Below are 16910 nucleotides of genomic sequence, written 5' to 3'. Positions count from 1 at the left end.
ATGGCCAGTTAGGTACGCCCAGTATTTGGATGTGTACCCTACAATGGTTAATTATATCAGCGTATTACGGTGTAACCCACAAAATAATAATTATCGCGGCAAACTTGCTTCAGACGTTTTGCATCATGTTTCTGAGGATTAGATCTAGAGTTATCTTTGTCTTAGTAAAACACTAATTTACCAACATCTGGTTATGGTGGGACGTCTACATAGTTATTCATTTATTTGTCATGAATCACCATAGTTGAGATTTGCACATGATGCATAACTTGAAAAGCTTAAGTTAAAGAAGTTTATAAAATATTTCCATTACACATAGATCTTTTGAAGGTAAGTGGTCTTGTTATTTTTCATTGTTTTTAATACTGCTTTTATACTTCTATGCCGTTGTAACTAATACTGAATTGGATTATTATCTAATGCGCAAACCTTCCTACTGCTTAATGAAATGAGAGCATACTTTTAGATCATATACGTATACTGTATAAGTAGCGTTCGCATCAAAAGAGGTTAGCAAAGCTTAGTTGAAGTTGGAATTGTTTTACATAGTTGAGGGCTTAAACAATGCCCGCGAGTGATAGCGTGGCGGCACCTACTAAACCCTCGGGTCACTTAGTGAGGTTAAATTAAAAACTTAGGATAGCTATGCGCTTCGTTTCGCGCTAACAAATATTTCCGAGTTTTACATTCGGTCCTGCTTTAGCGATTCGTTACATACTAAAAGTAAACCAAAGCTTCACTTCGTAGTCTTAAACATAAAACTCTTTTAAGCTTTATTTAGATACATATCGGTTGCAAGTAGTTGACGTAAGTTTATTGAAGATGGAATCGCTGGACACAGCTAACGGCTGACGCCGGTCAGGTTTAGAGTTTAGGGAGCAAGCTTCAACGGGCAAAGCATGCTGCTGTAGAGTTTGCCCACGAAAGTTTTAGTAGGACCGTGACTGCAAGCTTTTTCTTAGATACTTTATGACCGCTCCAGCGTTTGGTCTGCTTATTTTTTCTGCTGCGTTTTTCTGACTAGCAGTTCCGCGCAGTCGTAAAAGGGCGAACTTCATGCGTAAACTGCTACACTCATACGTTAAACGCACAATTCCTCATCGCTCGTCCAGTCACTATGCGGAGGCCCGTCTGCATGCAGTCACATACTTATGAAAGAGATGGACAAAACTGCTCAGATACAAGCGGACGCTTTTAGCTAGAATCGTGCACCGTATGTTAGTGAAATAAATACGTTGTAATGGCGAGCGTAATGACAGCGTTCATGTATTTGCTAAAGCAGACGATTGTTTAGTAGATCATGCAGTGAACGAAGGCATGCATCACATAAAGCAGACGATTGTTTAGTAGATCATGCAGTGAACGAAGGCATGCATCACATAAAGCAGATCTTCATTCCTCGAACTAATTTGCATAGTACCGTTAATGGCTAAAATAAATAATTACGATCAGAATCGAACTAAGCCTATCAGCGTGGTCTTTCCGGTCCAAAAATAGTTAGCGATAGTTCTTCTATTTTATTAGGCTCTTTATCGTTCCCGTTTATGTAACGAAATTCTCTCTCGTTCTTTACGAAACTATATAACGTAGTGCATGAAAGTAGAGCCTGTGATATGTCTGCTAGATAATGAAGCTATTTGTAAATCTGCTGTGTAGAAAAAAAGTGCTTGGTAGAATAGTCAAACTCTCAAATAGTCCCATACTAACGCTACGAGTCGTGTCACCAATCTAAATATTGTGTATGAGAGACTAATAAGCGATTGAGTAAGCTTAAAGAAAATCATTGCCGTCTATTGATTAGGTAAAGATTTGGCTTGATGTCTAGCTATCGATCGTATTCCCTGGCCCTCTGAAATCTTTCGTTTGCTATGTTTTGATAACGCCTGTCAGTTATCGTGTTTACAAACGTGTCATTATACTCGTTGGATTCTATTTAATTTGTATTCACCTAAATTCGCTGACGCCTAAATTGCAAGAACCTTTGGCCTAAATAGGCTCGGCCACATTTTCAGCCAGTGCTCCATTTCTCAACCGGGAACTCTTTCACCGCTACAATCCTGCGAAGCAGTCACTCATCCCGATAGTGTTCGGACGACTCAACACCATAGAGGAAACATGCAGGACACCTTTAGTAAGCTCCTGCGTGCAATGTAGTGGCGAAGTACAAGAACTTCGGACGCAAGTCGCAATCAGGCGATAAGCGAGGCTTTACGCGACGCATCCTCTTCACTTAAAGAGCACCCACTAGTGTTTTGGTTCTTCGAAAACGCAACAGAATGGAGCTGGGCAAAGGAACGAGCGACCACGTACCATCACAATTGAGCTAAATTAGCTTGTAACAAAAATGAAGAAGATGAGCTCATCATTCTATTCGTGGAAAGCAATGGCTGATAACGTTTTCTAGAAAATCTCGCTTGCAACTGCTTCTAGCACATTCAAACGGTGCCGCAATGCCCACCTAGATTAGTATTTTTGGTCTGCCATATTCATCACCCATTGTACGCCATTGTAGCTAGCCTGTCTTATCGTCCTATGCAATAAGCTATTCTGCTTTAGAAGGAAATAATGTCTTGTATTAGCTAGCCTATCTTACTTAGCCTTGCCTTGAAGAAACTTCCATAACCGAACAATTTTCCCATAAAGAGGTGTTGTTTCTTTGAAGAGTTTAGTTAGACAGTTGAATGCCGGACGATATGCTATTACTGGGAGCACAAAAAGAACCTCCCTTGAATTTTGACATCTATTAGTAACGTCGTCGGAAGCTCTTACCAATATTTAAATGAGGACACGTACGAAGACAGGTCTGCTTCGGTTGTGGATAAACCGAAAATATTTCCATGTATATTATCGTTATCCAGATTCGAAAGTTAAAACTTGATTGGCGGGGTTTTTGCGGGCCTCCTAGCAAGCACCTATTGGCGATATAATAACTGTTGCATTTGTTGGACAACCTCTGTAGTAATTACGGCACATACGTTTATATTATAATGATGCCGATCGCCTATTCTGTACATATACTAAAAATGAGTAGCATGATGACTTGTTAGATGGATGTTTTTTAAAGGCCTGCCGCTACAGTTACTGGAGTGATAAATGCTTACGATTTCCCGCAATATACAATGTCTTTAAGGGCTTTTTCGAACGACACAAAACTTATCGTAATGTTAAAGAATTATTGTTGGAAATAACCAGATACACGCTGGAGACAAGCATGCGGATCTGGCTTTTGATTCTTTCACTGGGTCGCTTTGTCAGACACTTACTTACTCCGTATCCCCATTATCTTTACCTGCCAGAAAACTGATATATCTTATAATAACGGCAGCAAGACTAGTTACACGAGACGTTTCATCAAATTAAGCGATGGATTTAATCACATTTCGAGTCTGTTTCGTCGGTAAATTCTGATCCGTTGATAATAGGTATAAAATCGAACCCTTCTCTTTTGATGACGTTAATAGTAGTCAAATAAAAAAAAATGCTAAAAACATCATTCTTCTTTTTTATTTTTTAGATTTGAAATAGATGTAAGTCAACACAGTAGTAGGGCCTTTGTTCTGTCTATTCAACATAGATTAGCATGTAAATAGTATTGGAGGTTCAATAGATTAACTTTAACAAAATTAATTATTTTTATTAGCTTCATTTTAACGTTAACAACCTCGCGACAATACTCTTTCCAGTAAAAGAATGACGATTAAATCGCGTGAGATGTCAGAATCATTAAATCAGCCTATATTAAGAACTCCATCAATTTAATAGATTACCTTTATTTGACGCTTCTCAGAATTGAATCGGCGGGTTCAGTCCAGAGGTTTTGAAAGTAGCCAGTTTTCAAAAACAATGCAAATTAAGCATGAAATACCCAACTACTTTAGCAAGCTCACATTCGAATAAAACAATACCTATTAAGGGTTGCGATCCTTCAATAGTTTTAATCATGCAAATTTTAAAAACTAAATCCTACGTATATTAGTGTATTCTTTTTCATGACAGCCATTACTAAATCATATCTGTAAACTAGTCAAAACCGTAAGATCATAACCCCTTCGGAAACGAAGCCCAGCAGATTGAATTGGAAGGAGTGAGAAAAGGATATAGCACTTTTCGCGTCAAGATTCAACCTAGTAGAAGAACGTACATTGGCAAATATAGCTTACCTTGCATCGGGATTAATGCAATGCCTCTTGCGGATCTCGTCCTAACGTCATCTAGAAGTCTTGCGAAATTCGATGACGTCAAATCAAGACACGTTACGAATGCAAATAGGTAGGTTTTATGCGGAACTTAAGAAGTGCTCAGAGTTTATTTAGACCCAACCGAAAGTGGAATCATGCTTTTTCATTCAAGCTGGCAGCTGGACAGAGTGCACAAAGGGCCACGTATTTATAGCACATCAAGCTATAGGTACATTCTCTACCTATCTGGATACGAATCTGGCTGAATCATAAAACAGATATAGTTTACACAAATATATGTGTGTTTGTAGATCCTCAGGTGCGGATATTCACTATAGGACAATAACATGAATCATGATTGCACAGCTGTGGCAGGCGTCTCGGACACTATATACTAGGGAAAAAAGAATAGTAATGAAAATAAGCGGGATTTGATCTATGACTTGGTTAAACTGACTTGGTTTTCGAAATCCAATGTGTTATTTAGTATTTGTGCCATACCTTCGACGTTGCCGTGAAAGAACCTGCTATGTCCACTTGTGTTTGAGAAATCGTGAAGCGAAACAACTTAAGCCTGAAAATAAGAAAATTGGCCTATCGATTTCTCTGAAGAAAGCCATATCGTGACAATAGCAATTCCAAAGCCAAATAAGGCCTGTGGATCAAAGCAAACTAAGTTTAAATTGATATGCAGATGAGTAGCCCGCCAATTTTAAAGTACTCATTGTTCAGTTGTTTAAACAATTTCATAATGGCTTAAATAATAAATAGCAATATTATGAAAGTCAAACGTATAAATAATGGGTATGAAGAAAACTTACTACTAATAAGATGGCCAACATTTCCAACGCTTCCAGAAAATCTTCTTTTCTACTGAACTCCATAGCCTAGGCCACATTAAGCTATGAAGGCCAAAGGTAACTAGGAAAATATGTTTTTCGATTATCGGGCTTTCGACAATCCGATTCAACAATGCATGCAGTGACCTGTAGATGCTGTTGGAGCTCACGTCTGACAACAACAACAAACCTAATATGGTTATATGATAATAATCAACTGGACTACGAAAGGCTCACTATCCTGTAGAGCCTTTATGGTAAAACTATGTGGGGCTTCTATTTGTCAGTATCTGCGTTTCTCGAGAAGGTACAGTTCCGACACAACTGACTTCACTTACTTGAACCGGACCCAATTTTGAGAATCACTATTGACCACGTAACAGCCAAAGACATTTCTCTGTTTCGCTTATCTGATCGAACTGTATATGCGTGTATAGAGCCCGATAATCATTCATCCAATATACATTTGTCCACGAATGCCAATAAACACACCTAGCTGGGCCACAACAAACTAAATGTAGTACTTTCTTTACAGATTACGGATCGCTACCTAGCCATGTCCTTCGCGCCCGCAATGTATGATATGTATACGTATGATATTTTTGAAATTAAGAAGCTTTTTGCGTCACTGTACAACGGTTACCAGTGTATGTTATTTATTAATTTTTATGCTTAATACATTTGCGTCCTTTGTTTTCATTAAGCGCATCCTTACTTTGTTTATGCTGCGCGTAGCTTGAGAAAAACGTCTTCTCTCTCAGACGTTGCAGAGACGATAGTCTGAATAACTGCCTTTGTCATAGGACATATACATGCTTTCCCGAAGTTACATTGTTTGTTTCTATTGGAAGTGTCTTAGCGGTGACTGAATCATTGTAACAGGAACATCGTGGCCCAATGCGGAACAAAAGGGCAATAATAGAGTGTTTTTCTCAGTTCAGCACCTTGTAGAAAAAAAACATTTAAGACGTCCCCAAGCTACTATCTAAGAAGACAAACATGACCTTCGCCTTAATTTGACAATAACACATGCATTACTAATAAAGGTTTAGGCCTCGCTTAGACAACGGAGGTCATTGCAACATGTTCCAAACGCTAAAAGTGTAAAATAAATAAATTATTGCCCCCGTCATTTGTGTATTAGATGACGAGCTCGTTTCGTGGACACATTTTGAGAATTTATAAAATCGGGCCGTAAACACTGAAAAAAGTGCATCGTAAAGCTATTAGTCCATCTACAAGACGTCATTCAGATTTCACGGACAACAGTACCGTTACTACAAGCTGTTGCAGTTTTAACGATATGGTCGGATTTACAGAAGGTTTAGAGTGTGTGTGTGTGTATTAGAGAGAGACTTTGACCTGAGTATCTTTTGTTCAGCTGAACTAATAAAACTTCTTGTGCATAATACCTTTAATGGCAAGTCAAATATGATTATCTCAACAGAAAATACACTATTATTGATTTACTACTCGACTGTGTTTATTTCAATGTTTTTTGTAAGTGGAATGTACATGTGTCCGATCCCCTGAAGCTAATAATATATAGCTACCAGACGCGTGTGTTTCCAAACTTATATCTTAAACGAAATATTAACATAATTCAAATAAGCTTATTTCCTATTAGATGTATTTATAAGATTACTACATGAGCAAGTAGACGTAGTAGTCGTCTCGGGCCACGTTTAATATTCAAATGAAGAGTTACATACGCTATAGTCGCCCGATGATACCTTATCATCATTTCATTAAAACAAGGAATTATGCTTACACTTTTTTTTTTACTAAAAACACATTAATGAAAGCAACAAAAAATAATTCCACGGGAAAAGGGAAAAATATTTCATTCATTGTTGGCATGTTGTGAAATTTAATAGAATTTAATATAGTATAAATCATTGACAGTTAACTTTTGTCTCTCGTAATTTCAGCAATGACTTTGAGGCAGATTATCAAGGCGACGCTCCGATTTCCCACCAGCAGGAACAAAGTCCGAATTATGCTAAAACGCACAGACTCGCTTTTCTCGATAAAGTGCTCGAGGGCTACGATAAACGCGCATGGCCCACATATGGCGAGAGTAAGTAAATAAATGGTACCTATATAAATTTTGACTCTTTAATTTCTGTTGTTTTTTTTGAAAGTACCTGATGATAGGCCACCTCTTATGTGCATTAGTTAATGACAAATATTCCACTAAAATAATAAGTTTTAACGTCGATCAACATGTTACCCATTATGAAGACGATATACTTTACAAAAAAGAGCGTATATCTGCCAGAGTTCTGCTGTTATAAATTACAGAAATGATGAAAAAAAAGGGTACAGCTACCGTCTGCCCCAAGTAGGAGACGATTCATTATATAAATCCTAACTGGATCTGTTCATTCACACCCAACATAATTTATTGAATTACTGATAACCTTAATAATTCAAATATTTCGGTTTAAGTTCATCATGCGCATAACGTTGCCGATGAAACAACGCAAATGATGGCTAAAACATTCAAACCATTTCCATTTTTTCCAACTCGAATTACGTCTGGATTCTTTATTGACATGGTATTAGTCGATGCACGCGCACAAAAATTTCATTTTTTATAAATAGTTATCGAAGAACAGACGTTTAATGAGAACGCAAGTAAATATCAATCTTTAATTCGATGATGCTTCACAGATCTTTAACGTTTCAATGGCATCAGAGGAGCGCTAACTGAGAATAGAACTATGATAGTAGAGTGTAGCCTGTACGCTAATATGGCCCACAATACTTCAATAACCTGCTTCTAGCACTAGAGCGCGAAACTGGTTCATCCCTTTTATCGATTCGATCAATATAAGGATTATAGTTATAGAAAAGACTACCCCTTGGCTACGATAGCATACTTAATAAATTTAGTCGACGCATATTCTCATAAATCGGCAGCTCGAAATACGAATCCTACAAATCATCACGCCGGTACTGAACGAACTATCTCACAACAAAGATACATATAAAATTCTAAGCCCGATCTAAAATCACCCGAAAACTAAGAACATCACAGTTTTTTAATAGAATATTGACGAAAATGGTTTTCGAAAGCTGTGCTATTCGACCTCTTTTCTAGCTCGGTCTTCAACTCTTAACGCTACATAGAAACGTCTTGTTAACGCGATGTATTGATATGGTAGGTCAAACCCCTAATTGATTTTCACATTAAACGATACACTGTTATTATTCAAAGACAGGTTTTTTTGTTGATCATATTACTAGTCAGCTATTGCGTGGCGATTTCGGTTAAAAACGTTTCTAGCATTCTATATATGAAATACCGGCCAGTGCTAATATATGCATTCTATATTGTCTACGAAGTGAACTTAGATTCAATCTCGGCTTTGGTTCCATCATGTTCCACTTACGGTTAAATATCTTATAGGTACATATGGTTTTAACTAAGACCTATGTATCGGGCATGGTGCAACTCAAACGATCCGGCAAACCGAACCTTTCATACCAAATCCAAATAAAATACAATATACTGACAAAGTAGGACTGCTACATCTTACATAAAGAATTTTTCACTATATGCCTATGTCATATAAAGCGAATATTCTTCCAGGTGTAAGTGTTGCTATATACACTACACGGGACAATAGAGCTAGCAATCGTGGAGGGAAATAACAATGAGATATTGCCAACTGCATTAGAATATATTGGGGCAGGTCGATGTCCGCCTTACAGAATATTCATAAGGTTTCATTCCATTAAAAGAAGTGCTCGAAAATACTTGCAACTGATGAATGTCTTCACACTAGAAAAATCAGTTATCGACTTCCGATCTGATTTTACACACGGTATCGGTGGGATCATCGCTTAACTGTGGTTACGGTACACTTCTTTGCTGCGCAATTCGTTTCCATGAACGCCATATGGCTATTTTTCATATCGGTTTCAACTGTGGCCAGCGTGCCTCATGAGCACCAAGTATTAACCGACAAAGTTATAGAACTTCGAAAGCATTTACAACTAAAGCGATAGAAGCAATCTATCGTTTTATTGCTATTCTATAGCTATTTTTCTCGTGTCAGCAAAGGTAGCGAGTAGTTTTCACTATGTCGATAAAACAGGATATTGGCCTGAATATTTCGGAGCTATTGTAATGAAAAAACAATTTCTTTTCGGGCGGCAGGCCCAAGTCACGGTAAAGGTCATCTATCGTTATATCGGAATGAACTTGTCCTGAACATCGTGTTCAATTCAAGTGTATACGCTTCAACCGTAAATAACGAATCTAGGTTTTTATAGATAATTCAATTGCGTTCACACATCCCGAAAAGTTCATTCCTAAAAACAAATAAGATCGTACCAGCACATGGGTTTTGAAAGCGCCGCGCGAGCTACTTTAGCTATAATTTTCCTCCCTTTAGAGTCCCATAAGAACATGCGTTGAATTTCTTCTTCTTTTATACAGACAACCTACGTAAATTCAGTATGAACTATGTGGAATCGGTTGAAATTATTCGACGTCTATACGCAACAGCATTTCAACTCGGAATTCTGCTTAAAGCTCGTGTTCTGCGAAATTGAGAATTATTTTTTGCCTATTTTCACCTAATGCTTTCGCTCAATCTTGTGAAATAATCATACGAATCCTAAAATACATTCTAGGGTAATTGTGCGATGGTTGCATGGACGAAGATATATTTTATAGGAAAATAAGGGATCTTGAATTGAATTTAAAAACTGAATCGCAGCTACGATAATAATCAGCGCTAAAAAGTAGATGAAATAAAAAATATGGCATCTGCATTCACAATACATCTACTATCTTTGTTATTATTTGCCATCGCGACATAATTGTAACGGTGATGACGGCACTTTTAGGCAGACTTTAGGGGAAACAATAAAAATGAAACCAGCTGCCGAGCAGTCATCGAAATGCAAGCTATATAATAGAAGAACAATCTGTATTGTATATACTAGCAGCGTAAACTAACCGACTTTGAGGCGATTCGCAGAGCAAGATTAGTTATCTCTGAAAAGCCTTCATTTAAATTCTAAAAATAACTAAATGTATTCGATCCGCACGCAAACAATTCCCAAGAACAGTGTTATATCGAAAACATGCCGGTCATATAGACCACGCGCTCGAATAATCACAAAATCGATTCTGTTAAATCGATTTATGGTATATCTCTCTAAAAGGATGATACGCGTGGGATGAGAAGCCAAGACCTTCGATATCGATAGAGTAATCATTCTAAAGAGGCTTATCGTCGGGCACTGTAACAGAGTTAATTGTAAAAAGTTTAGTTTTTTGAGAGAATTTCATGACGCTCAGTGTCTATAGAATCGCTCAAGTAATCATCTTTGCAGTATCCGTATAAAAGCCAATAATGGGTAACATTTCTCAGCTGCAACTATTAACTATACGTTTTATCTTTGGTATCTTATTTGATACTATACACATCTACGGTGTCTTATAAAAGAGACACGATTTATATATGTGTTCTAATTCATTCATTGGAAAATTATGTTGTGGAATATTTTTATAGCAGCAAACTAAGCCTTTGTGCTTACATTAATTACCGTTTAAATCTTCTGTTTTGTTCCAAATTGATACAACAACTTCGTTCTTTTCCGTCTGTACTTTATCTATCTCAAATAATACAGAAAAAAATAATAATAATTAAAATTTTTCTGTACCGCTTGTGCAATACGGGAGTTTCGTTCTATAAAAAAAAAGTCTATCATAACAGTGAAACGACCATTTGACTTCCTGCAACAGGAAATTAATCTGCCAAAAGTAGGAAAACAATCAATTTCACAACTTCGAATCAAATTTTTGGCACAGAAGTATTAATAGATGACTCTATTAAAGGTCGCCGAGACTTTTATTCTCTTAGTATCTATCAAGTAACCGATATCTTCCTATATTCTGCATGATAGTCAACGACTACCATCTACATTGAACGAACGTGTGTTTTCTGTGATGTGGACGCCAATTATTTTTTTAAGGTAAACATTTTCTCACTTCTCTATTCGTTCCAAGAGACATCTAGGCTTCTTAAATGCATTGATGTACAAGCAATTAAAATTTTTATCACCGTAGTTCCGTTGAGTGGGCCTGACGAATAGACCCAGTTGGGCCTTCCAGTTAGCTGAACCGGCAGCCTTGTATAAAGGACACGTTGGATTCAAAAATTATCATACCTATAGTGTACCACTTGCGTAGCAGGTTTTTCGATCAAGATTTATTTGTAGGCTGCATGTTTTTCTGTAGTATAGCAAGGTCGGCAAAACGCTGTTGTGAATATCCCTGGAACGTATAATTGATATCCCACGGCGAATGGCAGCGGGAGAATAGATATCTTGTCCTCTGTTGTAATGATTATTACTATTACATTATTCAATGTCATGCGCAAAGCTGCTGCTGGCGCGGAGTGATTCTGGGTTAAATATGTTCCGCTTCCTCTTCGTGTGCGGCGTATTAGATAGATAAGCATAACATAACAACCGATTGGTCTTAAATTGTGCCGTATTATTTATGGGCTTTAGCCCAATCATGTAACTCGTCATAATCAGAAACTAATTCTCACTGTTTTCTTCGGTCGTTTTCCGTTGCTTGTGTCGTCTATTTGCTTTTTATTTAGATCGCCCCACTGAAGTAAAAGTAAACATTCACGTCAACAGCATTGGACCCATCGTTGCCGCTAATATGGTAAGTCGTAGCCACCTTTGGTAACGTGCGAATGAATGCCATATGTATTATAGATGGGTTAGGAGTCTAAATGATATATCAAACGTCATATGGTTATGCAAGTGCGCGAAAAAATTATCATTACCTCACAATTGTAACTAGAATTTCTAGAAGAAATAATGCTACCTGCTGAGTGTATAAAATTTTAGTTGCATGAGCGAAATCGATCATTGATCAGCAAGCAAAGTAAAACTTAACTAATTGCTTGGTTTCCACCACAATTCAATGATTCTATTTGGAAAATATTAGTTAGGCGTATCGTTTATTCCTATAGAAAAACGTAGAGTTACAAAAAATAGGCAAGCTAGACACCCGCAGTGATGCTAAGTCGTGTCAGCACACACTGAAAAACGGGAGCCTGTTCAAGTGGACGAGTCGTGCATGTTGTTACGACATCATTATCGTGATGTTTAAACACCACTATTATTCTATATGCTGGCGATGTTAAAAACTAAGCGGCAACTAAGCATAAATATAAATTATTTTTCCTAGCCAGAGGCTTTTTTGAGTTTGCCTTACGCCAATTTCGTTGAGGAGTAGTAAGCTTCCCGGTGGAAACACTACCGCGAAGAGTACTAACTGGATAGTGGCGATGATTTTTGCAGCAGCTGTGCCCGCTAGTTTTGGCGTAGCAGATGGCGGCCAATTTCAATTAGTTTACACTTTAAATAGAAGACGTTCGTTTGTAGTCAATTAATTGAATGCTGTGTTTTTGTTGATATGTATCTGTAAAGTTGTACGAGACCGCATAGGTAGCTAGCTCAAGCTTCGTAAGATGAATGACTGATTAGATTCAGTATGCCTCCTAAGTAATTATGGTTGACGTTATCTACCATTTTAGCTTACTGCGTTAATTAAACTTTTTTATTCGAATGACTGAACCTTTTTCTCGGTTCTAGTGAACGACTATGACCGTTGAATAAAGCATGACGAAGTTACCGTTATTGCTAAAGAAGTTACTAATGTTAGTTGCTACCGAAGCAAGCTGCATAAAAATTGAAAACTAAACTGAAAATATCGAGATGTTTTACTCATTACTTCAAAACAGAACACCAAAATTTTTACATCTTCGAATTTAATGAGAAATCAAGGACAGTTCAAGATATTACAGAAGGAAAGTTACAATTAATATGTGAAAACGTTGTTATAAACTCGATGATAGCGGACCCTTTAGAACACACCTTTACACATCTACACGTTTGATGCCTCTGTCAAGTAGTACACCCTTTCTACCGTAATTGAACCTTCTTACTCACTATAGAGCCCTCAGGATTTATCATGTGGGTTATATTATGTGCGACATGTAGCATAAGGTCTAGATATGTGGAGCTGATTGCTGACGGATGGCAACAACAATGCCTTCTGTTTCATCGATTCATATTAAAATATTCAGATATCCGTGACTGATATAGAAAACGTTTAATTTTTTCAATAAGTGAATCTGAGGAGTTAATTATCTGTCAGTCTGTGGCACAAAGCGACTTGCCGTTAGCATTATTAAAAACAAGTCCGATACATTTTTTTCAAGCATACGTTAGAGCAAACCATTAGACGACTCGCATTCGTATAAAGACATAGGGAGTCAAATCTATCTAGAATTTGCTGCATTTAAAGGAAGGTTTATTTCTGATGAATTTCAAAACGACATCCAGAAACGACTGTATTTATAAGTCTACAGGTCAAAGTTAAAGATTTTGGGGTGACAAATAATAACTGGCACTACGTCTCTAAACGAGTCTATGCGAAAAGTTCGCGAACGCACCAAAGCAATTTTTCATTCCCTGATTTCTACCAAAGATCGCACTATTTGCAGACGGCTCTCGGTTATTTAAGCAGAAGAAGCAGAGTCAGAAGCTATAAAATCGGACGAGAAAATAGTCTAGATTATCTAAAGTAGCTTTACTATATCAGACACCGAGACCCATTTGCTTTGCAAGCGTATTCGGTACGCTACTTTCCCTGTGCTAAACTGTAAAAGGTTGGTGAGCTGAGACTGGAAATCATCAAAATATTACATATTTGTTGCAAAGGCATGTACCTAAATGGACATTAATATACTAGCACTAGTAGTCGTTTTTATAATAATATGTTATTGGAGACCCGTTCAAATACCATTAAATACGGAAGTTATGCGTCGCCGTTAACTAACAGTCCAGCCCCAAGTAACCTGGGGCCGTTATTGTCTCTCGCGAAAAAAATGTAGGTGAAACTGATGGCAACTATCATAGCCTACAAATTAGATGAACCATAAGAAAACTTAAAGCACCGTTCGCCGGCTTGCTGCATCATATTGTGTTATATAACAATAGCAGGCTGTTGAAACGAAGGGGCCTGTTTAAGCTACAGACGCATGTTAAACAACGTGGAGTTCATAACATCCATATGCACGTAATCTTTATAATGGCGTCACAGTACAAAAGGCCTTTATACTTGCGCCGTTATTATGGCCTACGCAAACAGTAGGATACTTCGGAGGCATACAGCACAGACAAGTGGTATGTTTTCGTGTCACGAACTCCTTGAGAGAGTTATTGTTGTATTGCGTTTCGAAGATCACCGCCACAGGCCCACAGATAGTTTTTTGGGCATAAAGGAAAATTGCTTGTCTGCAATCTGCTTGTGGCATAGGCAACACTTATCGCTAGCCATTTCATTGAGTACGTATGCCAGGAAGTGCCAGTTTAACAATGTGCACCTTATATTTGTATATACAGATGTTTCTCGCTGAACTGTGAGAACGTATTTTGTGTGTTTTTCATACCTCATTCTCTTTCCCTTACGCGTTCTGCATTCGAACGCAGCCCACCTGTGTATCGATCCAATCATCGAAACAGTTGCGGGTCACAAAGGAATTGGTTATTGGGAGAAAGTGAGGGACCTTCGCCAAAAATTGTTTGCGTTGTTAAGAGATAAGGGAAAGCCTTCTCCTTCGAAGAAAATAGACGCAGCAATTGGGACATGATTCAAGTAACCGGTACGGAAAGGTGGCCTGAATGCAGGCCAACTGTTTATGCATTTTACGGACCTCGCACGAGGTACCGTCATTGGAATTCGGCTGTGAATATTATCTTCTCCTACGTCCTTCATTGGCGCTAGCCCTTACGTCTACGTTTTTTCCTGCCAGTATAATACAAGTGCACATGTATGTGCATGATGTTCGGGATAAGTTGGGACGCAATTATTGTTGCTTGTCTTTACTTGCACCTAAACGAGAACATACTTCGTTGAAATCTTTGCAAGTGCCAAAGGAAACAGCCTGACAGATGTGTTTATTTAAAATAATTGCTATTCTCCTTACTGATGGCCTTAATAATTCTTAACTGAATATGGTCACAGCCTTTGTTAAATCAATATTACTAGTACCTTTGAGCAACCTGACGTGTCGTGTCAATATTAGTTGGACTCTTACTTATACCTCATATTTATATATGCCCGTATATATCAAGCAGCGGGTTGTGAGGCGACTGTACGTCCATATTCTAAATTACGCTCACGCGCTTATTGAATCAACTTCATTCTGATTTAGTTTTGTACGACGTGTTGCTTAAGATATATGACCGCCATTTTACACAGCCAGCATCCACACTTATAGTATTTCAATATTCAAATGGTTTTTTTTCTTATATGGTAAAGGTATGGTTACGCTTTTCTGTATGAATTATGAGAATATGATATCTTCTTCAGTAGATATAAAGCTGAGATGATAGATATAAACTGCAAATGTGGGTTACCCCCCCCCCTCCCGCTGGGTTGTGAGAAAATCAGCGGTCATTTCTAGCACTTGATTTCGCACCCAGAGAAATAATTTGCTGCTCGCTTGGGTATCGAAGGACTCCATGTAAGTATTTTATTTATTTAAGCACTGTATTTCCTATTATTTTAACTATGTTCGGTAAAACGCACAATGAAGAATCGTCAGTAGTGCAATTTCGCGCCCCTTCAATTGGTTGGAGAGTCTTTTCAATATATTTTTCGGCGTGGTCTTATGTCTGTGGTATATATGACGTTCCTTCTGTCTCTGCAAAAACCGGGTACTCAACCGCAATACAGTTAACTATGCATTTCGGCTGATCAATAAAGTTTATACGCGCAGTGGGGTTTGGCTGGAGCAAAACTATCGGACAATAGCAGATCCTCATTCACATTTCTGCATTCGCCATGACGAGTTTGTCGCTTTGTGTTAGAAAAATCTAGATTTTTTATAATATAACGGATAATCGTTTGCTTATTAAAACGAACAGCCCGCCAAAATGTACACCAGTTTGTATTTATATATATCGATGTACAAACTTGAAACAGTTTCAATACTTTCCTACGAGGTGGAGGTGGCCAAGTCGTGAATTGACTTCGTTTTTCCGAAGGAGTAGCAGTCAACCTTCGATAAAGTAAAATTGTACGAGCAAGGATCCAACAGCATCTACTAAAGCGACAATATATATTACGCCAGAGGCAGTTCGATAACAGCAACAGCATCTGTTCGTTCCCAATAGAGATCGTCCCCCACTCCCCTCTCAATCGAGGTCGTTCTGAGTTCTTTTTTTTTTTCAAAATAGAAATAGAAGCGAGTAGTCAGGTAATGCCCCTATATCAACCAATATGGTAGTTATGGTTAGAGACGACGTTAAATGCGGGTCTATCACATCTCGAACTATCAGCTTCAATACATAAACATTGCGCTGGAGAAACTGAACTGTTGAGAATACTTTTTTAAGAGGCGGAATTGACCTGGGAACAACTCGAATCAGCGAAGCAAGTACCCGATGCTTTTATTTTTCTCTCAGACAGAAGCACATCGAGGTGCTCCGGAGCGAGGCAAAACCCGGTAACGGTAGGCAAACGCTGCTTCTTCATTTAAATAAGGGATAGTCCTTTAGAGAGGCAACTTTAAACGAATAAGGTTGTCCTAAAGAAGATATTCGCATACGAGCCGAATATTGAAATGCCAACTTGGTGGAAGGCTACTGCATGTAGCATACAGTTTATGATCGAAACCCGTAAAGATACACTTCCATCATCTGTCTATCATATCACCCGCAAGCGAAAACTGCGAATGTTTGTTCGTGTACATTTCTAGCTTAAATATATACAGATAGATCCGAAGAGGAGAAAAAACATGAAATTGACTATGTACGAAAAATGAAGACGTTGGATGAT

At 38.0% G+C, this 16910-nt stretch overlaps 1 protein-coding gene and 1 long non-coding RNA gene across 8 annotated transcripts in view; one reads left to right on the top strand and one right to left on the bottom strand.

Moving 5' to 3' along the window:
• LOC111259969 (glycine receptor subunit alpha-2) overlaps positions 1–16910 on the top strand; it is a 122554-nt gene that overhangs the window by 73216 nt on the left and 32428 nt on the right. For 6 of the 7 annotated variants that reach the window (XM_022832385.2, XM_022832387.2, XM_022832382.2 and 3 more), the window contains one exon: positions 6949–7097. In XM_022832385.2, coding sequence (XP_022688120.1) covers positions 6951–7097 — 147 coding nt within the window. In that variant the 5' untranslated portion in view covers positions 6949–6950. Of the gene's footprint in view, positions 1–6948; positions 7098–11649; positions 11718–16910 lie in introns of all 7 variants that reach the window. The other variant, XM_022832383.2, reaches the window with a different exon arrangement.
• Positions 745–4356, bottom strand: LOC111259973 (uncharacterized). The gene is made up of 2 exons (XR_002679968.2): positions 4161–4356; positions 745–1148 (listed from the first exon to the last, which is right to left on the bottom strand). It is a non-coding gene; the product is annotated as an uncharacterized LOC111259973 (long non-coding RNA).

This window comes from Varroa jacobsoni, unplaced genomic scaffold (assembly GCF_002532875.2).
Source record: "Varroa jacobsoni isolate VJ856 unplaced genomic scaffold, vjacob_1.0 scaffold_389, whole genome shotgun sequence".
Lineage (NCBI taxonomy): Eukaryota > Metazoa > Arthropoda > Arachnida > Mesostigmata > Varroidae > Varroa > Varroa jacobsoni.
The sequence above is the reverse complement of the archived record's forward strand: the minus strand, read 5'-3'. Positions and strand labels throughout refer to the sequence as shown.